The sequence below is a fragment of the Mobula birostris genome, chromosome 9 (assembly GCF_030028105.1).
Source record: "Mobula birostris isolate sMobBir1 chromosome 9, sMobBir1.hap1, whole genome shotgun sequence".
In the NCBI taxonomy this organism is placed as follows: Eukaryota; Metazoa; Chordata; class Chondrichthyes; order Myliobatiformes; family Myliobatidae; genus Mobula; species Mobula birostris.
Genome location: NC_092378.1, coordinates 118,181,305 through 118,207,208, shown reverse-complemented (window position 1 = coordinate 118,207,208; position 25,904 = coordinate 118,181,305). Strand labels below are relative to the sequence as shown.

Genomic DNA, 25,904 nt, shown 5'->3' with positions numbered 1-25,904 from the left:
GAATAAATTTAAGGTGATTGGAGGAAAGTATAAGGGATGTCAGAGGTAGTTTTTTACATAGGGAGTGGTGGGTGTGTAAAGTATTGCCAGGGATGGTGGTAGAGGCAGATGCATTAGGCACATTTAAAAGACCCTTAGGTGGGAATGTGATTGAAAGAAAAATGGAGGGCTATGTGGGAGAGAAGTGTTAGTTTGATGTTAAAAGTTTGGCACAACATTGTGGGCTGAAGGGCCTGCACTGTTCTATGTAACTGGATCTAAAACCAGGATCAACACCACAGTGAGAAAACCTTCACCAGCAGGACTGCAATTGTTCAAAAGGATGATTCGGTATCTATATTTCAAGGGCAATTGGGAATGGGAAGTAAATGATGGCTTTGCCAGGCAGGGCCATGATCCCAAATGTGAACATCTATTTCTCATCTGAGGAGCAAATTGGTAAAATGAATAGAGAAGAGAAGTCAGGTTCACTCAGAGTGGGATGGGGTCTGGAAACCACACACTGCCCAAAACGTGTTAGTAGCAAAAACCTCCAATATACATAAATAATGAATAGACATACAGTAGTAATTAAAGAGTTGTGATTTGCAGGCATATTGATGTAATGTTAGAATCCGTGTAGCTTTGAATTACCTCCTCGTGCCTCATAATTCAATCACAGGGAACAGAATGTGGGTGGGGGGGTCGTTACAGGTTTGTACAGCTTTAAACCTGTTGTGTAACTGCTGTGTTGATGTCAATGTTGGTGGTGTTTTGGTGAGGAAAGGAAGGCGGGGGGAAGAGAAAAGGGAGCAGCGGCGCATGCGCAGTGCGGATGCTGTTGAACCAGCACCATGATGACGGCGGCTGCGATGTGCGAGATGCGGCGACTGGATCGTTAGGGAAACACAACAAAGCTCGGGACGATTAGAACTAGGACAACAGGAGAGAACCGAGTGGATTGGGCCGCCCTCCCTCCCTCTCTCCTTCCCGCCCCCCCGCTCTCCCCTCGGGGGGGAGCGAACAACTCGGACCGATGAACCTGGCCAGCCAGAGCGGGGAGGGTGGCAGCAGCCAGCTCCTCTTCGCCAACTTCAACCAGGACACCACGTAAGGAAGCCCCGAGGCCGGGAGCAGAGGCGGCGTGGAGGGAGCGCGGTTTTGGGAAGGCCCGGGATGTGCGGCCTGGGCTGCAGTGGTGTGCAGATAGGGGCCCTCTGCCGATCATGTCGCCGCGTCTGGTCACTTTTATAAGTTTGCCTTCTTCAAAATTTGTTCAAAAAAATTAGATTTGTTAAATGTCAATCCCTTGGTATGCGTTTTAAAAGCAGGCGCATCAGGGAAAAATGGTGAGCTTATTATGGAGTTCATAGATTTTGATGTGCATTGTCTACTTTAAGTGGACACTACCTTTTTTGAAATGATCTTTGGTTTTACTGTGGTACAGTATTATGGAAAGCAGGTGTTATGTTTGTGTTGACAACGGTTTACTGTTACTCCAAAAAATAAGTACAGATAGGATCTTGATATTATGTTAATTTGTATTTCATCCAGTCAAATTACTTTGATTCGGGAATTAAAATCGAAATTAGGTTTAATGCTACTGGCATATGTTTGTGTAATCTGATGTTTTGCAGCAGCAGAAACATTGCAATACATAATTTAAAAAACTAAAATTACAATATGTATATATAAAAAATTAAGTTAAATAGTGCACAAAGAGACGAAAAATAGTGAGTAAGTGTTCATGGATTCATTGTATATTCAGAAAGGGAAGAGTCTGTTCCTGAAACGTTAAGTGTGTGTCTTCAGGCTCTTGTACCACCTCTTTGTTGGTAGCAAGGAGAAGAGGTTATGTCTTGGGTGGTAGATGACGTGTTTTTGAAACATTGCCTTTTGAAGGTGCCCTCGATGCTGGGGAGGCGAGTGCTCCTGATGGAGCTGGATGAGTTTACAATTTTCTTCAGCTTTTTCCGATCCTGTGCAATAACCACCTCCATACCTGACAGTGATGCAGCCAGTTAGAATGCTCTCCGCGGTACATCTGTAGAAATTTGCAAGAAACTCCTGATGAAATATAGCCGCTGTTGTGCCTTCTTTGTAATTGCATCGATATGTTGGGCCCAGGATAGATCTTCAGAGATAGTGATAACTAGGAACTTGAAACTGCTTCCCGTTTCCACTGCTATCCCTCGATGACAACAGGTGTGTGTTCTCTTAACTTCCCCTTTCTGAAGTCCATAATCAGCTCCTTGGTCTTACTGATGTTGAAGCAAGGTGGTTGTTATGACACCAATCAACCAGTTTATCTCTCTCACTCCTGTATGCCTCCTCGTCGCTATTTGAAATTCTGCTAACAATAGTTGTCTTGTCTGCAGATTTATAGATGGCATTTGAGCTGTGCCTAGCCACACATAATTGTGGATGTAGAGAGAGTAGAGCAGTGGACTAAGCACCACTCTTGAACTGTGCTAGTGTTGATTGTCGGTGAGGAGATAATATTTTTGATCTGCACTGACTGTGGTCTCTCGGTAAGGAAGTCAGTGATCCAGTTGCAGAGGGAGGTACAGATGTTCAGATTTTCAGCTTGTTGATAGAACTTAGATTAAATGCTGAGCTGTGATCATAAACAACAGCCTGACATAGGTATTGCTATTGTCCAGGTGATCCATGGCCAACTGGAGAGCCAATGAGATTGTGGTGCAGGCAAATTGCAGCAGATCCAGGTCCTTACTTAGGCAGGAGTTGATTCTAGTCATGACCAACCTCTCAAAGTAGTTCATCACAGTAGAAGTGAGAGCCACTGGACAATAGTAGTTGAGGCAGCTCACCCTGCTTTTCATCCTCGGCACTGGTAAGATTGTTGCCCTTTTGAAGCAGGAGGGAACCCCGGACAGCAGCAGTGAGAGATTGAAGATGTCCTTGAACACTCCTGCCAGTTGGTTGGCATGGGTTTTGGAGCCCTATTGGGTACACCATTAAGGCCTGATGACTTGCGAGGGCTCACCCTCTTGAAGGATGTTCTGATGTCAGCCTCTGAGACAAAGGTCGCAGGTGCTGCAGGGATTTGCACAGGTGTAGTTTTATCCTCCCTTTCGAAGTGTGTGTAAGAGGCATTGAGCTCATCTTGGGAGTTTTCATTTCAGGAAGTAACCCTGATAGAGCTGTCATGCACCTAATTCAGTCTGTAACCTCAGTTTGAATTGTTTTTTCATTCTTAAAAATAGCCTTCCAAAGATCATAACCTGGACTTCTTGTACAGTTCCAGATCACCAGTCGTGAATGCTACAGATCTAGTCCTCAGCACAATATGAATCTTCTGGTTCATCCACTGCTTTTGGTTTCGGTATGTCTGGTACGTCCTCAAAGGAACACACTCATTCACACACAAGTTGGTGATAATTGTGGCATATTCATTCATATTCGTTGATGATTCCCTGAATATTGTCCAGTTGACCAACTGAAAGCAGTCCTGTAAGCTGCCCCTGAACATGCTTTCATGGTCCTCAGCATTAGTGCTACGGTTTTTAGTGTCTGTCTATATGCTGGGAATATAATTACAACTGAGTGATCAGACTTTTCAAAGTGTGGGCATGGGATGGCACGGTAAGCATTCCTAATGGTGGTATAGTAGTCATCAAAAGTATTGGCTGCTCTGGCTCAAAAGAGGGGAAAAAAATCTGTGATGTATTTTCATTGTGGACGTTCTTCCAAATGGACTGGTTTGTTTAGTACCTGTTTGAATGTCTGATACTTTATTTTCATTGAGAGCTACATTTGAGGCCTCTGCTTGTGTTATTAGATTATCACATCAAAGGGTTTGATTGGTGTAACTGCCTTGGATTCAACACCTCAAGCATGAAGCATTTTTTGATTTAGGCCTATTGTAATGAATCTAACCCAGATGCACTTGCAACCATGAGGTACATACCCAGTGATTAATTTGTTCCCGGAGACATTCTGGGGTAGTAGTGAATTTAATACAATTTCTTGCCAAAGGGCCCAAGTTTTGCTTTAAATTTGTTTAAAACTGTTTGAATAGGGGAGGGCTTTGTTCTGAATATGCTCAAAGTTGAGTGATTATCATCAGCTGGGGGAGGTTTTAATATAGCTCACCCAGCTGATGATAATCACTCAATTTTAATATGGCTCTGGAGGATACAGTATTCATCAAGAAACAAAGGCTAAAGTGCCTGTGCTTGTGTGGTATGCATCTTGATAGACTGCCACTTGAGGATTTTTTTTGTTATTTCTCATGGTGTATTCTCTAGTGACACAGTAGCTAAGTGTTAGTGGTGCTGACAGTATTTATGTGGAACTTGACTGGATGTAGGTAATGAAGGATAACAGTATTGATCTGCCTGCTTCTACACTTGGACTCTAGTAGCCCAAGGTTGGAGCCTCAGTAGGACTCGAGAAATTTGGCCTCCAGATCTGCCATGAATAGAAGTGGAAACCCATTACTTTGCACTTGTGGAGCAAACACCCAGTGAGAAATTTTCTTTGGTCTTGTGTGTAAGATGGGAGCCTTGTTTTTTTTAGTTTTGTATATAATTCAAAGCAGACAATTTACAATCTCTTTCTGGCCTTTGGTTCAATCAAACCAGTGCTTTGCATGCCCTACCAGAATGGTTGTGGTAGAGTTGAGGGTGGGGAGTGAGTTGGTGGTGGAATCAGACAGGGATGTGGATATGGTCCCTGGTATTCAAATAAGAATCTTTCTGTTAAATTTTGTTCAGGTATGGTCCTTGGAGAAGGTTACGCCAGTCTCACTGTCAGTTAATTTCTGAATGAAGTATCAAGGGATTTATCCAGTTGTACAAAGAATTTATTGCAAGTCGGATTGAAACAGATTCAAAATTTATTTTCCTTCCACCTTTTGGGTGCCTAAATATTACTGGTAATTGCATTCTACCTACCAAAAATAATGTTGCTTTAAGTGTGCATGTTTAATTAATTATGAGTATAGTGTATTCTTTTGAATTAAAGAACCGTTACCATGAACTGTTTATGATCATGACAAACATTTTATTGTAACTTTAGGTTCATAGCATTGGTAAAGAGCAAATATATCAAAAAGTCACTGAAATACTCTACATAAATAATATTGGAATTTGATGATATTAATTTGCTTAGAAGTTTTAAAGATATCTTGGTGAGGAGAAAGCTGAAGAATATAAGGACTCTAAAGCTACCAATGGTGAAGTGATATATATGGTGGATGAGCAGCTCATGGATTATTGTCTTATCTAATTGCACAGGTGAGTGGCATCTGGTTATGTTGTAGTGATTTGCGTCATATACAGTAGATTCTGGTTAATTGGGCCATTAGTTACTCAGGGCTGCCGCTTATTTGGGACAACTTTAAAAGAACAGAAACTAATTGAGAAACTAGCCAGGATTCCCGTTGTTTATTTGGAACATTATACAGTTTAATTGGTACATAAGAATTTTGATGAACAGTTTCTAACTGGCATCAGTCATGTGCAGTGTTAAACATTACACTGTGCTTCGAACAAAGTTTTTAAATACTGTCCATTGCATGTGTTTGTGTTCAAAAAGTAACTTTCTTTTGTCACTGATCATTCGCAAGAAATATAGGCAGTAAGACATTTCAGAATTGTTTTGCTCGCTGCGGTTTCAAGCATTCAGGCTTGGAGATGGCAGAAACAGCCAGGCCTGAAAATGAATTGGTTTCATTACTTCAAGTTAGGAACTATGAAGAATTTGAAGGTATCAACAATCATTTTAAATGTTACAATGAAAATTAAGATTTGGAATATGCAGTTGTTGAAAACATTGTATGAAGGCAGTACATTATCTGCAGTAGGTGTCTGCACTGATTTTGTTCATTTATAGTCAATCAAAAGAATGCAGCAGCATACACTGAATTCCTTTATCAATAACTATTACAAACTAATACAGTTTTATAGTACTGTAGTAGTATTGGTAGTAACTAGCTTGTTCTGTATTTCATTTAAATGCATAATTTGTTACTTAGTTAAATGGTAGTTTGTCTGTTTTATACCCTGTTAACTATTTTCATGAAACTGGCAAATTGGGGAAGCTGCTTAATTGGGCTAAAATGTACTGAGGTCAGTGACCAATGGTGTTCAGTAGAGATCTGTTCTAGGACCCCTGCTCTTTGTGACTTTTACAAATGACCAGGATGAAGAAGTAGAAGGGTGGGTTAGTAAGTTTGCTGATGACACAAAGGTTGGGGGTGTTCTGGATAGTCTGGAGGGTTGTCAGAGGTTACAGTGGGACATCGATAGGATGCAGAACTGGGCTGAGAAGTGGCAAATGGACTTCAATGCAGATAAGTGTGAAGTGGTTCATTTGGGTAGGTCCAATTTGAAGACAATACATTAATGGTAAGACTCTTGGCATTGTGGAAGATCTGAGAGATCTGGGGTCCGTCTCAATAGGACACTCAAAGTTGCTGCGCAGGTTGACAGTGCTATTAAGAAGGCATATGGTGTGTTAGCGTTCATCAACCATGGGGTTGAGTTCAAGAGCCATGAGGTAATGTTACAGCTATACAAGACCTTGGTCAGACCCTACTTGGAGTACTGTGTTCATTTCTGGTTACCTCTCTACAGGAAGGATGTGGATAGTACAGGAAGGATGAAGAGAGTGCAGAGGAGATTTTCAAGGATGTTGCCTGGATTGGAGGGCATACCTTATGAAAATAGGTTGAGTGAACTTGACCTTTTCTCTTTGGAGTGACAGAGGATGAAAGGTGACCTGATAGAGGTGTATAAGATGATGAGGGGCATTGATTGTGTGGATAGCCAGAGGCTTTTTCCCAAGGCTGAAATGGCTAACATGAGGGGGCATGGTTTTAAGGTGCTTGGAAATGGGTACTGAGGGGATGTCAGGGGTAAGTTTTTCCACAGAGAGCTGGGGGTGTGTGGAATGCAGTGCCAGCGGCAGTAGAAGCGGATACAATAGGGTCTTTTAAGAGCCTCTTGGGTAGGTACATGGAGCTTAGAAAACTAGAGGGCTATGCACTAGGGAAATTCTAGACAGTTTCTAGAGTAGGTTACATGGTTGGCACAACATTGTGGGCCGAAGGACCTGTAATGTGCTGTAGATTTCTATGTTCTATGACTTGGGGTAAAAAGCACATTTCTGAAAGTGTTCAGGGGCAAAGGCACCAGGGTATACTATATCTGCATAAATTCTTAAATGGCTTTGTTAGTTGAGAAAATGATTAGAAAAATGGAGAATATAGTTATGATAAACTTGTATAAAGTACTGGTTAGTTCAGAACTGGAATTTGATATCCAAATCAGGTCGTCACATTTTGGGAAGAACCTAGAGGGTGCAGAAAAGGTGTACTTAAAGGTTTCTAAGGATATTAAGTTTCAGCTGTAAGATTAGACTGGAAAATTTGCATATGTGTTTCTTGAAATGGAAAGGTTGAGGAAATTTTGGTCCACAAGATCGTGTTTGGTTTAGTTAGTTAACAGGATAGAGACGATATTGTTATTAGTGGATGATCTGGGACTGGAGGGGCATGTTATTAAAATTTTGGATAAGCGGAAAATTTCTACATGACTAGTTCCAATCTGTAATTTTCTGTCTATGGAATACTGTACTGTGTGTGTGTTTGTGTGTATGGGAGTCAAATGCCTCCTTTTGTGTCATGATACTATATTAGCATTCACTTACTTTTGATCTACCTCTATTTTCTCAATAAGTTGTTTGCCGTTTCTGTTTTATCACACTTTTGCCTTGTGCATTGTGATTCCAAGGAACTGTGGCATTCTGTTCACTTGTGTTTTATTTGCTTGGAGAAGGAAAACTCGGATTTTTGAAACCTCTGCTGCCTTGCAGCCATACCCACCCATGGGAAAGGCTTCCGGGGTAAACCCTGAGGAAGAAATCCAGAGTCGGGGTCACTAAGGCAGTTTGATGTTGTTTACAACTTTACTCTGGCAAACTCTGCGATGACGCTGGTGCCAAGCTGTTCCCTCGGACTACATCAGTGACGTGGAGAGGGGGAACCCGCTGCATGGGCAACAGCTGGTTCTTCAAATCTTCCCACCCGGGCTTGCACTCCGGAGAGGACACAGTCCACCAGAGCCACAAACCCGTGATCCCTGGGATCGATGGCTGTATACTATTTGCACTTCCTGTTCACGGGGGAGGCAGTTTTTCTTTTCCTTATGAACATTTTAACTTAAATTTTGGAGGGCAGGATGGTTATTTTGCATGTAAAATATAAGGTTATTATTGTTCATGATCTCCTCTGCCAGATTTGTGCAGTGTTACATTGCAAGGACAGAAATAATAAGGCAAGAATTTGTGTATGTGTAGCCCATTAGTCTTTCCACTGTGTTTTACAAGCAAAAAGATACCTTTGAGTTGGGTAAAGTATCAACTACTTTTCACACAGTGAGGTACCACAGACTGCACTGAAGCTGGGGAGTGGTGAAGGAGGGGGTGGAGGTGGGAGAGGTATCAGTTAATCTGCTTTTGCTACAATCATGGCAGAAAAATGCAAGTTTGAAGCAGTTATTCGGATCATGCATGTTTGGGTGGAAAAAGGAAAAACTGGAAAAGTATCATTTTCCTGTACAGAGTAGTAAATACTTGTAAGATTGCATGGAAATTTAGCCAGATTTCCAAAATGTGGAGCAACTGCAAGTCCAGTTGATCATACTGGGTTTTAGTCAAATTTATTGTCATTCAACCATGCACGTCACCAAACGGAACAATGTACTTCCAGACTAAAGTGCACAGCAAAGTACATATAATTTACATACATAACACAATTTATTTGTGGTAATATTACTTTAGCAAATAATAAGGTGCATATACGATCCAAGTTAAAAAGTAAACAATAATACATTACTGGTGCTTCATACGTGATGAGATCAGGGAGGTGGCAGGGAGTTCAATAGTCTTACAGCCTTGGGGAAGAAGCTGTTTCTCATCCTAACAGTTTTTGTCCTAATGCTACGGTACCTCCTCCCTGATGGTAGGGGGTCAAAGAGATTGTTGGATGGATGGGAGGGATCCCTGAAAATGCTAAGGGTCTTGTGTACGCAGTACACCTGATAAATATCTCTGATGGGTGGATGATCCCTGATGATCTCTCAGCAGTCCTCGCTGTTCATTGTATTTCCCATACCAGTTGGAGATGTAGCTGTGCTTAGCTTTCCACGATTTTGTAGATGTTGTCCTTTACCACCATGAAAATTCATCACAGAAATTTCTATGTGCCCAAGTTGCATTTTGACTGGAACTTCCTTAATTTCATGAAACAAACTAAACCTATTTCAGCAGAACTGGTGTGAAAACTGTTGATGTTTTCTGGAAATAATTGCAGTCATGCCTATTGATATGTTAGTTTGGTTTCATTTAAACATAAACCAAACTTCAAATTTCCTTTTGGTTTGGTTTATAAAATAGAATTTTGACCCAGACTTTATATCTGATCAAAACATGTTCACCTTCTTACTTCTTATAAGGACTTGTTCTAAATAATACATGTCCAATATCGCTTAGTGAATGTCTCGACCTGAAATGTCGACTCTTTATTCCTTTCCATAGATGCTGCCTGATCTGATGAGTTCCTCCAGCATTTTGTGTGTGTTATTCTGGATTTCCAGCATCTGCAGAATCTTGTGCTTAGACTTGGTGAATTTTCTGCTTTCAATATGCTTACTAAGTAGTCAACAAAATGATTTTGTTTGAAACTCAAATTGAATAATAATTAAGATTTTATTATTGCAGTTACTTGTACGCATTTACCGAAGTGTTGTATGTGTTCATATTATGGGCTGGAATTTGATGGGCAGTTCTGGTGTTTACCCCAACTAAAAGTTGAGGTTCAGGACAGGTAAAGTGACCCAGAAATGTTATTTTTTTTTTAAATTTTATTTTTATTTGGATAAGGAATTCACAAATATCATGTACTTTTTTCACACATATAACCTTTTCCATTTTTTTATATGTATAAAACTACAATTATTTATACATTCTTAAGTACACATTGAGATGATATAAAAGGAAAATAAACATTTAAATAGATAATTATGTACTGTGGTAAATCTAACCTATTAGGCTAAGTAATGGAATTAGTTGTTAAGAAAAATGATAATAATTTCCACTGGTCCAAAATGTTGTATATAAGCCTATGTATCAACCATTGTAGGTGTTTATATCCTAATTTGTTCATGCTTGCTCCTGCCGGCAGACATAATTATCCAATCCCTATGTACCTATTTACTTAATTTTTTCATTTTTTTTATCCCTTTCCCAAATCTTTCCCTTGTGTTAATTCTCTATTTTCCAAAAGAAAACAAAAAAAACAAACATTTAGACTAGGGGTGCTTATGTTAGCAATATTACTGTGTTGATGAGAAGAGCAGTATAAATCATTAGGAGAGTCATCTAAAGTCTGCTCGCATTGGGGTTATATATTCAATCCATTTATTCCAGATTTGATAAAATTTTTCTTTTTGAGTTCTCAGGGAGTAAGACAACTTTTCCATTTTAAATATTTCCAAGATAATTTCGTACCAATCTTCTAATGTAGGTGGTATTGGATTTAGCCATTTTCTAGTGATTGATTTCTTACTTGCCGCTAAGAGGGCCTGCAGCAACTTTATATCTTCCTTCTGTTCAAGAAACAATACATGCCCCAAATAGAGCGTCTCAAAGTTCAGAGGTATCTGGGACCTAAGTACCTTAACTAATGTTCTATGAATACCTTCCCAAAATAGACTTAATTTAGGGCAATCCCAAAAAATATGAAAATGATTTGCCTCCTTGGAGCCGCACCTTCTCCAACACATCACCTTTGTATCTTTATATTTTTCCTGATATGGGGTCTTGAAGTATCTTATAATGTTTTTCCAACAATGTTCTCTCCAAGTCAAAGAATTAGTGGAGGACCATTGAAAGCTGCAGATTTTCTCCAAAGCCTCCTCTGAAAGTACCAACCCCGCTTCTTTCTCCCACTTCTCTTTAATATACAGTGTATTTACATTTTTAGCATGGGAGAGTGCATCATATAATCGAGAAACTGATTTACTAGGTATTGAACTGCAAGCCGAATTCAGAATCTTGAAAAATTCTAATTCTACTGTTGATAGGTCTGTATATCTACAACTCTGGTTAACATAGTTTCGTACTTGAAGGTACGTAAAAAAGTCATTATGTTCTAGGCCATGTTTGTCCTGCAGGATTTGGAAACTTTGTAATACTCTTTTATCTATAAATGAGAGGTAGGTTGTAAGACCTTTCTTTATCCATAGCTCAAATCTTTTATCTCCTCTGTTGGGAAGGAATTCGGTATCATATGCACACCACCTAAAGAGTTTTAACATGTTATTAATTCCACATGAATTAACCACCTTCTGCCATACTTTTAATGTAAGATTTATCCAAGCGTTTTTAAATTTTTCCAACTGGGCCATCAATCCTTTGTCAGCTATTGAGGCCTGAAGAGGAAAACTGTCAACTAATCCAAATTCTATTTCCTTCCATCTAGCCTTATATTCCCTATTACACCAATATAACAGAGGGGTTATCTGTGAGGCATAAAAATAATTTCTCAGGCAAGGAAGAACCATACCTCCTCCTTCCTTCCCTAACTGTAAGGTGTTATATCGAATTCTAGGTTTCTTTCCTTGCCAAATGAAGCGGGAAATCCATTTGTCCCATTCCCTGAATTGATTACATCCACCTCCACCGGTAAAGTACGGAAAAGATACAATAACTGAGGAAGAATATTCATTTTTATAGTATTTATCCTTGAATTTAAACTTAAAAAGGGGATAAGATTCCATCTATGCATATCTGCTTTTATCTCTGAGATTAATGGCCCATAATTTACCTGTGACAGTGTTGAAAGATCCTTCGGCAGGGTTATTCCTAAATATTTTAATGATTTAGCTTCCCACTTAAGATCGTATGTATCCTGCAATTTTTTGGATGGTGTATAATTTAGGGACATAACCTGCGTTTTCTTTACATTTATTTTATAACCTGATATTTTCCCAAAGTCATCCAACAGTGTAAACAATCCTATAAATGATTTTTCTGGTTCACTCAGATAGACCAAAACATCATCTGCGAATAACGCCACTTTCTGTTCAATCCCTGCCACCTTGATACCTTTTACGATTTCGCTCTGTCTTATTAGTTGGGCAAGCGGTTCAATATATAGCGCAAAAAAGGAGAGGAGAAATTGGGCATCCCTGTCTAGTGCCTCTCTCTAAGATGAAGGAGTCAGAGAGATCCCCATTTATCTTAATTTGGGCTGTAGGGCTGTCGTATAGTCTGAATTACTTTAATAAACTTTTCTTGAAAGCCGGATCTTCCTAACACTCTGTATAGGAATGCCCAACTAACCGAATCAAAAGCTTTCTCAGCGTCCAATCCTACTACCATTGTCTCTGTCTCGTTCTTATTAACCTGTTCTAATATGTGCAGAGTTCTCCTTATGTTGTCCTGTGTTTGTCTTTGTTGAATAAATCCAGTCTGGTCTAAGTGGATTAGGCCAGGTAAAAGCTTTTCCAATCTGTGCGCTAATATAGATGTAAGTAGTTTGTAATCTAAGTTAAGAACACTAATTGGCCGATAATTGCCACATTCTAGTTTATCTTTACCCTCTTTAGGAATAACTGAAATAATCGCTTCTCTCCAGGAAGGTGGAGTTTCTCCTCTCTGCAAGATCCAATTAAAGGTGTTAAGTAGTAATGGGGCTAACTGTGTCTTCAGGGACTTGTACCACTCTGAGGTAAACCCATCAGAACCCGAGGACTTTCCAGCCTTTAACCTAGAGATGGCCACGTTCAGTTCTTTGACAGTTACTGGTTCTAATAAACTTTCATTTTGTAAATCTGTAAGTTTAGGTAGATCTAAAAAATTCAATACACCGTCTATATAGGGCTCATTGGGGACCTGGGGTTGGGAGTACAGCTCTCGATAATATGTTTCAAAACTCTCTTGAATTTTCCCTATTGTACTCTCCACAAGCTTTGTCTTTGGATTCTTTATTTTATGAATTGTATTGTCTGCTTGTTGTTTTTGTAATTTATATACTTATAATCTAGCTGATTTACCTCCTACTTCATAATTCTTTTGTCTCAGGTAAAGAAAATTTCTTTGAGTTTCCAAAGTATAAATATCGTCAATTTCACTTCACAATTTCCTAATTTCCTGTTTTCGATTTGAATTACTTTTGTTGCTACCTACAACTTGAAGTTGTTTTAATTTTCCTTGAAGGTCTGCTAATTTTTGTGCATTGATTTTTTTCATGTGAGTGGTAATGGAAATAATTTTCCCTCTCAGTACAGCTTTCAATGTATCCCATAAGATCACTGGTGATGTTTCTCCCGTGTCATTAAGGTCTAGATATTCTTTGATTTCTCCCCTTAATCTCTCCATTACTTTCGGGTTATTGAGTATATGTGAGTTTAGCCTCCATAGTGTTTTCCTCATTTTCCTTTCCAGGATTAGAGACATAGGGACTGGGCTATGATCCGACAGATCAATTGTTGCAATATTACAGTTTTTTATCCTGAGTCTATCTGTATTAAAGATAAAGAAATAGTCTATCCTTGAATAGGCTGAATGAGGGAAAGAGTAATATGTATAATCTTTACTAGTAGGGTGTAATTCCCTCCAGACATCTATAATTCCCAACTCCTCCATCAATGAATTCACTTTCCGAGGCAGAGGTTTATTCTGAGTAACTATTCTTGAAGAATCTAATATAGGATTTAATCTAATATTAAAATCCCCTCCACAAATTACTACCCCTTGAGAACTGACCATTAGGTCAAAAATGTGTCTATAAAATGACCATTCACAACCTGGAGGAGCATAAACATTCAGCAATGTTATCTCTGTACCTTCTATTCTTCCTGTGATTTTTACGAACCGTCCTTCTTTGTCTCTAGTCTCTGAAATATGTTCATAATTAAGAGTACTTGATATTAAAGTAGCTACCCCTCTTTTGTGACTCAATTTATATGATGAATAAAATACATGCTTAAAGCCCATTCTTTTTAATTTTCCATGTTCAGATTGGCTCATATGTGTTTCCTGGAGGAAAGCTATTTGTGCCCTCTCTTTTTTCAATTTAGACATAATCTTATTTCTTTTAATTGGATTCAAAACCCCATTAACATTATAGGAAATTATTTTTACCAATTCAGTTTGCATTTTTCTCTAGTAGAAAAAAAAACACTCTCCTTTTCTAACCAAACAGTAAGCAATCCCTTCTCAACAGTAAACCAAGACATATAACCACACCCTAGACATATTTGAACGTGCAACATTTGAAAATTTTTCCCGACTTCCCACAGTGAGGCCTGAGCACCGACCCGCCTCAGTTCAGAGGGATAACCTCTATCTTCACCCTGTGTTAGAGGGCCCTCAGCAGTTTGAATAATCATAGAGAATTTTCTCCTATTTATGTCTCAACCATATTGCTATCATTCAAGTTATTCCGTCTAGTTTATTTTCAGTTACCAGTTTTCATTTTACCTTTAAGTCCGATTTACTCTTTTCAGTCATTTCTCTTAATTAATCTGTGTTCTCTGTACATTTCGCGTCTGAATATTTGCGGCTTTTCCTTGTAGTTTGACACTCTGGTTCATGTGGAGCGTCCTCGCTGCACTAACTGCCACGACTTCTGCTGAATCCTCTCCAGGAGCGACTCTGGTTGGGTGATAACTTTAATAGGTAGTCCCCGGTCCGCCAGGTCCAATGTTGCCTCCTCCACCGTAGCGTAAGTTTTTGTCCCTTCGTCGTAAAAGACTCTCACCCGAGCTGGATACAGGGTCTGGAATCTGATGTTGTTTTCCTTCAGGACTCTCCGTGTTTCCGTATATTCCTTCCGTTTGGCAAGAATCCCCGGTGCGTAGTTGTGGTCTAAACTGATTTTACAGTTGTTCCACATGAAACTTTTCTTTTGCCATGCCCTTTTAAGCACCTCTTCCTTCGTTCTGTAACTGAGAAATCTGACCAGAATCGATCTGGGCTGGGCGCCTGCTGGAGGCTGTGGTGCCAACGCGCGGTGAGCTCTTTCTATCTGTAGGTCTTTTGCGGCCGGTATATCAAGGTTCTCTCTAAGTAGCTTCTCCACGAAGGGAATCATCAATCCGGGTTTACCTTCAGTTCCTTCGGGAACTCCGTAAATCCTCACATTTTCCCTTTTCGAGTGGCCTTTTTGATCTATTAGTTTCCACTGGAGCTGGTCTTGCAGCTTCAGCATTTCTGCTATCACCTCCTCTGCGTTTTGTAGCTTCTCTTCAATTCCAACAATCCTCGCTTCGGCTTCATCTATCCGCGAGTTAGTTTTTACTATTTCTCCTTTAATATCTTCCAGCTGTTTGCTGTTATCTTGTCGGAACTCGCGAATCTCTCCGAGAATCAAGGACAGAGTCACCGATTCCCCCTCATTATCTCCGTCCTGGCTTGCCGTGGGGGAGCTAGGCCCGTCGCCTTGCTGCGTCTCTTTATGTTTATCAGCCTTCGGAGCGGACTTTTTAATCTTGTTCTTAGACATCATCCTTGCCCCTTTTTTAATATAGTTATGCAATATTAAGTATTTGTCTAAATTCGATTATGGGGCAGCTTACCTTCTTTTTTGTCGAGAGACTTTTTCCTTACACCGCCATTCCCTTGATGACCCCAGAAATGTTATTATAATGTTCCATTTGATTTGGTCACTTCTCAGTCATGCTGAAAGTAAAGTATGATATTCAAATGAATTTCTAGCTTGTAAACTTTCATTACTAGGTTGTTCGTTAGGGAGTTGCAGATCTTCTCTTCCATACTTCCGGAATGAATGAAAGTTGGACAGCAGCTAATACTTTTTTCCTCTTGCCTTTTACCTTGTAGCAGCAACCCTTCAATCTTTTGTGTATTCCATTGACTGGACATGTCTCCGTATTTTCCAGTTCTGATGAAGGTTTAGAATTCTGGAGTGTTTTGTTTCTGTCTCAGCAGATGTTGCCTGTCAAATTGAGATGCATCTGTGTTTGGTTTCAGCATACCAGCTCTGCAGTTCTTCACATTTGCGGGGGGAGAAAAGATCTTCCCTATTTCACGTGCTTTTTTTTTTACTATGCTTTGCAAGAAGGAATACGCAGATTTCAATAACATCAGAAGCAATAATTCTGTTTAGCAATATTTCATATTCTATATCTTTCAATCTAATTAAAGTCTATACATTTTACAGCAGCAACTGTTATTAGCACCACAACAGCATATAAAGTCAAATATATCAGTATTACAGTGGACTAAAGGGAATTACAGAGGCTTGAGAGAGGAGTTGGCCAGAATTGATTAGAAAAGAACACTGGCAGGGATGATGGCAGAGCAACAATGGCTGGAATTTCTGGAAGCAATTTGGAAGGCACAGGATATATACATTAGAGGAGTAAGTATTCTAAAGGAAAGATGACATAACCATGGCTAACAAGAGAAGTCAAAGCCACCATTAAAGCCAAAGAGAGGGCATATAATACAGGTTTCCCCTGCCATCCGAAGGTAGAGCATTCCTACGAAAGAGTTGGTAAGCCAGAATGTCGTAAAGTGAAAAAGCAATCCCCATTTATTTATATGGGGAAAATTTGTGAGTGTTCGCAGACTCAAAAAATAACCTACCAAATCATGCCAAATAACACACACAACCTACAATGACAGTAACATATAGTAACAGCAGGAATGATATGATAAATACACAGCCTATATAAAGCAGAAATTCTTTTCTACAATCATTGCTGCACTGTTCTCTGTAGCGAAAATCTCATGCAAGCGCTCTCGGCAGAAACACTCTCTCCAGTAACCTTTATGCTATGAAGCTGCCGAATCGTACCAAATAACATAGAAATACAGCCTATATAAAGTAGAAATAACGTATGTACAGTGTAGTATCACTTACTGGAATTGAAAAGTCAGTGCCAAGCACACTGATGATGGTGTGTTTGGCTGAGTCGTTGGAGGCTGGGGTGGTGCAGTGGTCCCCAACCTCCAAGCCGCCGACTGATACCGATCCGCAAAGAATGCAGCGGTAGCAGGGACGCACCCAGCACATCTTTAAGAAAAAAGCCAAAATAAACAAGGTAATTAATTAGGTGCCGCCCGGCACGTAAATGTCAGCCCAGATCAGAGGCAACGCAATTGGCAATCACCTCTGATCTGGGCCAACATTTACGTGCCAGGTGGCACCTAATTAATTAGCATGTTTATTTCGGCTTTTTTCTTAAAGGTGTGTTGGGTGTATTCTGGCTACCGCATTCTCTGCGGCAATGTATCGGTCCGCGGTCTGAGGGTTGGGGTGGTGGGACACTGGGGTATCATCTCATCGTTGTCTGTTTCCATCGGCAGGCAGGTCATCTTCTTCTATGTCTGCCTGCCTTGATGTCGAAGGTCAAGGTTCGTCGTCTGCTATGGCTGATGTAGAAGGCTTGAAAAACAACAGTATGCTTGACTGCTTAGCCTCGTGCATTTTTCTGTCATACAGTTCTTTGTAAGCACTCAAACCATCCTGCAAATATGCCCTAAACCTGCATACCCTTCCAAGATTAATGTCGTACTTTTCTGCAATCATTATTGTCAATTGCAGCGAAAATCTCACAGAGTTGCTTCACGTTCAGTTCCTGGACGACTTCACTTTCGGTCCGTTTGCTACTGCATTCGGTTTCGATTGTTATCCTTTCCTCTTCCAATTGCATCAGCTCTTCATCTATCAGTTCTTGGTCATGGGATGCCAAAACCTCTTCAATATCATCTTCATCAGCTTCCACAGGCCAAACTCACTTCGTCCTTACTTTGTTCACCACGATCAAAACACTTAATTATGTCTAGTTTTACGCTAAGCGTAACACCCTTACAAGCTGTTTTAGGCTTTTCTGATACCTTAGAACTCATCTTGCTAAAGGCTGCTCACAGGCACGTGTTTAAGCAATGCCGGCTAGAATGCAGTTCTGGGGGAGGAGCTTGGCTGCTCGGGGCGCGCGCTGCCTTTTTTCGTAACAGTGAAAACACCTGTTAGCGAAAACGGGTAACTAATGTAGGTCTTTCGTAACAGCGAGGTTTCGTAAAGCGAACGTTTGAAAAGCGGGGGACACCTGTAGAGCAAAAATTAGTGCGAAGTTAGAGGATTGGGAAGCTTTCAAAAACCAACAGAAAGGCAACAAAAAATTCATTAAGAATGTAAAGATGGCATATGAAAATAAGATAGCTAATATTAAAAATTATATCAAACATTTTTTTAGTTACATAAAGTGTAAAAGGGAGGTGAGCGTGGTTATCGGACCGCTGGAAGATGATGCTAGAGACTTAGTAATAGGGGGTAAGGAAATTGCAGGTGAACTGAATAAGTATTTTGTATCTGTCTTCACTGAGGATGACACGAGCAGTATGGTGGAAGTTTCAGGTATCGGGTCATGAATTGTGTGAATTTACCATAACTAGAGAGAAGATTCTTGGGAAACTGATAAGTCAACTGGACCAGATGGTATACACCCCAGAGTTCTGAATGTGGTGGCTGAAAAGATTGTGGAGGAATTGGTAATGATCTTTCAAGAATCCCTGGATTCTGGAATGGTTCTGGAAGACTGGAAAATTGCAAATATCACTCCACTCTTTAAGAAGGGAGAGGGGCAGAACAAAGGAAACTATAGGCCAGCTAGTCTGACATTGGTGTTTGGGAAGATGTTGGAGTCACTTATTTAGGATAAGGTCTCAGGGCACTTGGAGGCACATGATAAAATAGGCTGTAGTCAGCATGGTTTTCTCAGGGGAATATCTTGTCTAACAGACTGTTAGAATTCTTTGAAGAAATATAGAAGGACTTAGATTAGCATAATGGGCAAAACAGCGGCAGATGGAATGCAGTGTCGGGAAGTGCAGAGTCATGCGCTTCGATGGAAGAAATGAAAGGGTTGACTGTTTTCTAAATGGAGAGAAAATATGAAAAACAGGTGCAAAGGGACTCGGGCCCTTGTGCAGGATTCTTCAAAGGTTAATGTACAGGTTGAATCTGTGGCGAGGAAGGCAAGTGCAATGTTAGCACTCATTTCAAGAGGATTAGAATATAGAAGTGAGGATGTAATGTTGAAACTTTATAAAGCACTGGTGAGGCCTCACTTGGAATATTATGAGCAAGTTTGGGCCTCTTATCTTAGAAAGGATATGCTGAAACTGGAGGAGGTTCATGAAAATGATTGCAGGATTGAAAGGCTTGTCATACTAAGGGCGTTTGATTGCTCTGGGTCTGGTATTCATTAAAATTATAAAGAATGAGGGGTTACCTAATTGAAACCCATCGGATGCTGGAAGGCCTTGATAGAGTGGATGTGGTGAATATGTTTCCTATGGTAGGAGAGTCCAGGACCAGAGGACGGAGCCTCAGAATAGAGGGACATCCTTTTAGAATGGAGATGAGGAGGAATTTCTTCAGTCCGAGGATGGTGAATCTGTGGAATTATTTGCCACAGGCAGCTGAGGAGACCAAGTTTTTATGTATAGTTAAGGCCGAGTTTGATAGTTTCTTGATTGCTCATGGCACGAACAGATACAGAAAGAAGGTAGGGGATAGGGATAAGAGGGAAAATTGCATCAGCCATGATAAAATGGCGGAGCAAATTCGATGGGCCAGATGGCCTAATTCTGCTCCTATATCTTACGGTCTTGTATTTGAAAGTTTTGATATATTCATATATTCAGTGCAAAGGAGGACAATCAATTGTGAATGATAGATTCAGAATTTTCAATGACATGAGACAGGGTTTCTAAAGTTTTGTGTACAGCTCTGAAATACAGTGGATTCTGGTTAATTTGGACATAACGGAATGACTAGATTTTAGCCCAAATATGCTGTGGTACCAATTAGCCAAAGTTTCATGGAAATAACTAAAAATGCATTAAAAAGTCAAATTGTTGTTTAACTGAGTAACAAATGATGTATTGAACTGAAATACAAAACAAATTAAAACACTACTGATGCTAATACAGTATTAGTTCCTAATTGTGTGTGAGTTCCTAATTGTTATTGTTAGAGGAATTCATCCAGTGTATCTCTACACTGCCATGAGCTTTTGATTGACTGTAAATGACAGTCACCTAATGCAGATAATAGTCTGCCTTCATGCAATCCTAATGACAGTTGCATCCTCTAAATCTTCATTTTCATTGTAACATTCAAGATGATTGTCAATTATGTAATTAAATGGAATACGGAAATTAGAACACCACCAATACTTTTATAGTATTATAAAACTGTATTAGTTTCTAATAGCTCTGATGGAAGAGTTTGTCCAGTGGAGGTGGCTGTGTTCCTTTGACTGTACATGAATATAATCAGCTCAGACTCCAGGTGCAGATAGTGGACTGCCTTCATACAATGCTTTCAATGATTGCATCCTTCAAATCTTCATTTTCATTGTAACATTCAAGACAATTGTCAATACCTTCAAATTTTTTGTTGTTCCAAACTTGAAGTAGTGAAATTGGTTAGTTTTCACTCCTGGCTGTTTCTGGCAGCTCCCAAGCCTGAATGCTTGAAACCGCAGTAAGCAAAACAATTCTGAATTGTCTTGCTGTTTGATACTTGCCAACTATCAGTGAGAAAAATCACTGCTTTTTGAATACAAGCACTCAAGTGATACTATTTAAAAGATGTTCCCTCTAAGCATGGTGTAGTAGAAACTGTTTGGCAACAATCTCCTGTTCTAGTTGGCAGCATACTGTCCCAAATGAAGGGGAATCCCGACTATTTTCTCTATTAGTTTTTGTTCTTTAAGAGTTGTCCAAAATAAGCAGCTGCCTGAATTAACCGATGGCCCAATTAATCGGAATCCACTGTACTGCTATTGAGGAAGGTGGATGTATTTTCTTATCTGCAGTTTTGTTGAGGCTGCCAGTACTCATTGAGATTGGGTTTGGGCTGGACTAATCTGTTGTCATCTGATAAAGCTATTGCGTTACTGATGCTAGTTTAAGAACGCACAAGTCAAATATTATTTGTGAAAGAAGGATGTGGGTTGGAAACACTTTGGAAAAACTACTTGCACTGAATTTTGCCAGTAGGTAAGTAAGATCTCTTTAAAAATGTTTACAGTTATACACAGAATAGCTAGTCAAATTTGAAATGCTGTTTAAGTTTTAATGCTGTTTGATGGCAATGCAATGAGTCAGTTTTACAAAAGATTAGATTAGATTATGAGGACACAGTCCTCGTCTATTGTCATTTAGAAATGCATGCATTAAAAATTGATACAATGTTCCTCCAGAAAGCTATCACAGAAACACAGGACAAACCAAGACTAAAACTGACAAAACCACATAATTATAACATATAGTTACAACAGTGCAAAGCAATACCGTAATTTGATAAAGAAAACACCATGGGCACGGTAAAAAAAAAGTCTCAAGTCCCGATAGCCCCATCATTTCACACAGACAGTAGAAGAGAGAAGCTCTTCCTACCATGAACTTGAAGCGCCGCAAACTTGCTGATGCATTGGAAACACCTGACCGCAGCTGACTCTGAGTCTGTCTGAAAACTTCGAGCCTCCGACCAGCCCTCCGGCACCGAGCACCATCTCTGCCGAGCGCTTCGACCCCGCCCCGGCTGCCGAACAACAAGCAAAGCCGAGGACTCGGGGCCTTCCCCTCCGGAGATTCTGGATCACACAGTAGCAGTGGCGGCAAAACAGGCATTTCAGAAGTTTCACCAGATGTTTCTCCGTGCTCTCATGTCTGTCTCCATCAAATCATTATTGTGCACGGCACCCTACTTGACAGATAACAGATATCATTCAGCAGAGTGGCCGCTGCAAGCTGCATTGCGTGGCTATCTTCTGCTCCTCCACAAATTAAAAAATTTGTGATTTTTAAAAAAAAAAGTTGTGCTGGGATCAGTTGCAATGTTTCAGAAGTGAGTTCAATCTTAAAGTAATTTGTAAGGTTCATAGTCATACTTTATTAATCCCGGGGGAAATTGGTTTTCGTTACAGTTGCATCATAAATAATTAAATAGTAATAAAACCATAAATAATTGAATAGTAATATGCAAATTATGCTAGGAAATAAGTCCAGGACCAGCCTATTGGCTCAGGGTGTCTGACCCTCCAAGGGAGGAGTTGTAAAGTTTGATGACCACAGGCAGGAATGACTTCCTATGATGCTCTGTGTTGCACCTCGGTGGAATGAGTCTTTGGCTGAATGTACTCCTGTGCCCAACCAGTACGTTATGTAGTGGATGGGAGACATTGTCCAAGATGGCATGCAACTTGGACAGCATCCTCTTTTCAGACACCACCGTCAGAGAGTCCAGTTCACTCCCCACAACATCACTGGCCTTACGAATGAGTTTGTTGATTCTGTTGGTGTCTGCTACCCTCAGCCTGCTGCCCCAGCACACAACAGCAAACATGATCGCACTGGCCACTACAGACTCGTAGAACATCCTCAGCATCATCCAGCAGATTTTAAAGGACCTCAGTCTCCTCAGGAAATCGAGACGGCTCTGATCCTTCTTGTAGGCAGTCTCAGTGTTCTTTGACCAGTCCAGTTTATTGTCAGTTCGTATCCCCAGGTATTTGTAATCCTCCACCATGTCCACACGGACCCCCTGGATGGAAACAGGGGTCACCGGTACCTTAGCTCTCCTCAGGTCTACCACCAGCTCCTTAGTCTTTTTCACATTAAGCTGCAGATAATTCTGCTCACACCATGTGACAAAGTTTCCTACTGTAGCCCTGTAGTCAACCTCATCTCCCTTGCTGATGCATCCAACTATGGCAGAGTCATCCGAAAACTTCTGAAGATGACAAGACTCTGTGCAGTAGTTGAAGTCCGAGGTGTAAATGGCGAAGAGAAAGGGAGACAAGACAGTCCCCTGTGGAGCCACAGTGCTGCTGATCACTCTGTCGGACACACAGTGTTGCAAGCTCATGTACTGTGGTCTGCCAGTCAGGTAATCAAGAATCCATGACACCAGGAAAGCATCCACCTGCATAGGACTTGATCTCAGATTTTTCATTATATGTAGCTAGTAGTATAAACTTAGACAACCCGGTGACCTGTTGGGGCACCCTTTGAGAGAAAGGTAGTGCAGTCTGATGTGATGTGATGTGCTTTGGAAATTAAAGAAGAAAAACTCATTTTATTAAAGAAGAAAGACGCGTAGCAAGACAAATATAGCTCCTCCTTGTTTAACAAAGGATACTTTTGATGACAATATTTCTGGTTGATCTGCCACCCTTCAAGAATACTCTAACATTTTCATTTCTTTTTCCTCGGCTTAAAGCCACATACAGCTGACCATGCGGGAATACCGGTTGCTCCAGATAAATCAATACATTCTCCATGGTTTGGCGTTGCGCCTTATGTTTAGTCATTGCAAAGCATGACGGTATCCGGAACTGGCTCCACTGGGGAGGGACATCTTCCCCTTCTGATAAACTGAGAATTCTTGGGATCATGACAATGTCTTTTTTGAACGCACCAATGTTTATCTTTGCTGCAATGAGATTGTCGTGCAGTTCTTCCACCATCATTCGCGTTCCATTGCAAAGCCTTGGTGGATCCAAGTTCCTCATTGAAATGATGGGAGATCCCCTCTTCAATTCCAGTTTATGTGGTGGCAATGCAGAGGGTTTGACCAAATCAAGGAATTCTGTTGGAAAATGAGTGGTGTTAGCTCCTTCACTTACAGCATTGAAGGAACAGTATTCCTTCATGATTCCGGGGAAGTGTGCATGCGTCATGGTGTTGCTTTGCAGTTTCCATGTAGGTGGAATCGGCTCTGTGAGCATCGTGAGGTGCTGCTGAGGCTGGCCGTGCGCATGCGCCGTGGTGTTGCGTTGCGGTTTCCATTAAAGCTGGAATCGGTTCGGGTTGTGGAAAGCGGGGCCTGTTGATTGACGAGTGAGCAATTTTATACGAATATATAACCCTGAACTTTGCATGCATTCTGTAAGTTAGCGCATTTTAAGTCGATTTAGTCAAAAAAAGTGTCGTTGTAATGCACTGTTTTGGCTAATTGGAGGTCACAGACAGATAGACAGACAAACAGAGCATGAGAATTTTAGTAGTATATAGATGTGAACCTACACTATGGAATGAATACATGCCGATGACCTTTCATGAGAACTGGCAAGTTTGAGATAGAGGTTTTAACTTGAGGAAAGGTGAGATGAAGAAAAGCCTCTGATGTGGAATGCAGAAAAAAATAGCCTAATGAAAGGAATGCTGCTGCAAGTCAAAATATTTTCCGTTGTGCATTATTATGGACCCCTTTATTAGTTAACAAAAGTTTGTGTGCATGAATGAACAGGTTGTGTTGAGGTGGTAAGTGGATTACATCTTGTAATTCTTATCTAACTGGTTAAAATATGGAATTTACTAAACTTATGGATTGTTGCACTGAACAGTATAAATGCAGTTAAATGCAACTGGAAGGCAATAGGAGATTTAAGACCATAAGACATAGGAGTGGAATTGGATCATTCGGCCTTTGAGTCCAATCCACTATTCCATCATGGATGATTTATTATCCTTCTCAACCCTTTTCTCTGTAACCTTTGACACCTTTACTAATTAAGAACCTATCAACCTCTGGTTCAATATACCCAATAACTTGGCCTTCACAGCCACCTGTGGCAGTGAATTCCACAGATTCACCATTCTCTTAAAAAAAAATTCCCCCTCATTTCTGTTCTAAAGGAACATCCTCGTATTGTGAGGCTGTGCCACCTGGTTCTAGATTCCATCACAGATTCACCACCCTCTGGCTAAATATATTGTGTGTTAGATTAAGTAGATTGAGAAGAACTTTGAGGAGCATAAATGTTGTATTAATTGGGCCAAATGATTTCCTTCTGTAGCAACATACACAGACTGCTGGAGGAACTCAGCAGGTCAGGCAGCATCTATGTAATTGAACAAACAGTCGACAATTCGGGCTGAAACTCTTCTTCAGGACTGGAAAGGAAAGGGAAAGATGCCAAAATAAAAAGTTGGGTTGAGTGGACAGAGGCTAGCTGGAAGGTGATGGGTGAAGCCAGGTGGGTGGGAAAAGTAAAGGGCTGGAGAAGAAGGAATTTGATAGGAGAGGAGAGTGGACCATAGGAGAAAGGGAAGGCTGTGGTAGAGGATCTGGGTGAGCACCTGTTTGAAGAGTCAGAAGGCAGCAGAGATCACAGAGAGGGACCAGTGAGACGGTTTTATTGAACTCCTGTTGAAGAGAAAATTTAAACTTCTTCAGGGTAAGCATCCCCTCGAAGAGACTTTGCAGTAGAGCAGCAAGTCATGAAGAACAGTGTTAACTGTTTCACACTGTTGTTGCAGTTCCTGCAGTAATATGTAGTACTTACGTAATTTTGAGGTAAACCCTTCCTGTTGACAATAGTTTTGTGTTCATGTTTATTCATGGTTTCTAAATTGTGATTGGGCTCAGGAAATTCAGGTTTGGCCAAAGTACAGGGAAAGATAAGACAATGAAGAACTTTGGCATCCTTCCCTTCAATTGTCTTACTATGTTATAGCACTCATTTTCTATTTAAAGTTTTCAGTTTTCCAGCAAAATATGCGACTAAGTTCGCCTCAAGGTTGCTGTACTGTCCGAATGCATGATTTTTTTTATCATAATTACTCTAATGCATTGTCTGTCATTACAAATTAACCCTACACACATTTGGTAGTATAAAGTTGATCAGTGTAGGAGTAATTTCCTGTTGTTGGCACCAAAATGTCCTCATTTGAATATCATTGCTTAGAGATCTTCCCCACCTAATTGAATGCAGTAAACAGAAGTTAATTTTAAATAAAGTACTCCAAATGCCCAGTAGGTCAGGCAGCAGCTATGGAGAAAGAAACAGAAATAATATTTCAGGTTCATGACTTTTCATCTGATTTAATTTTGTTTATTATCCTATTGG

General features: G+C 40.3%; 1 protein-coding gene across 1 annotated transcript in view; it reads left to right on the top strand.

Moving 5' to 3' along the window:
- The first annotated feature begins 805 nt into the window (after nucleotides 1–805).
- wipi2 (WD repeat domain, phosphoinositide interacting 2) overlaps nucleotides 806–25,904 on the top strand; it is a 92,030-nt gene continuing 66,931 nt past the window's right edge. The window contains exon 1 of the mRNA XM_072268689.1: nucleotides 806–1,089. Coding sequence (XP_072124790.1) covers nucleotides 1,016–1,089 — 74 coding nt within the window. The 5' untranslated portion in view covers nucleotides 806–1,015. The remainder of the gene's footprint in view (nucleotides 1,090–25,904) is intronic.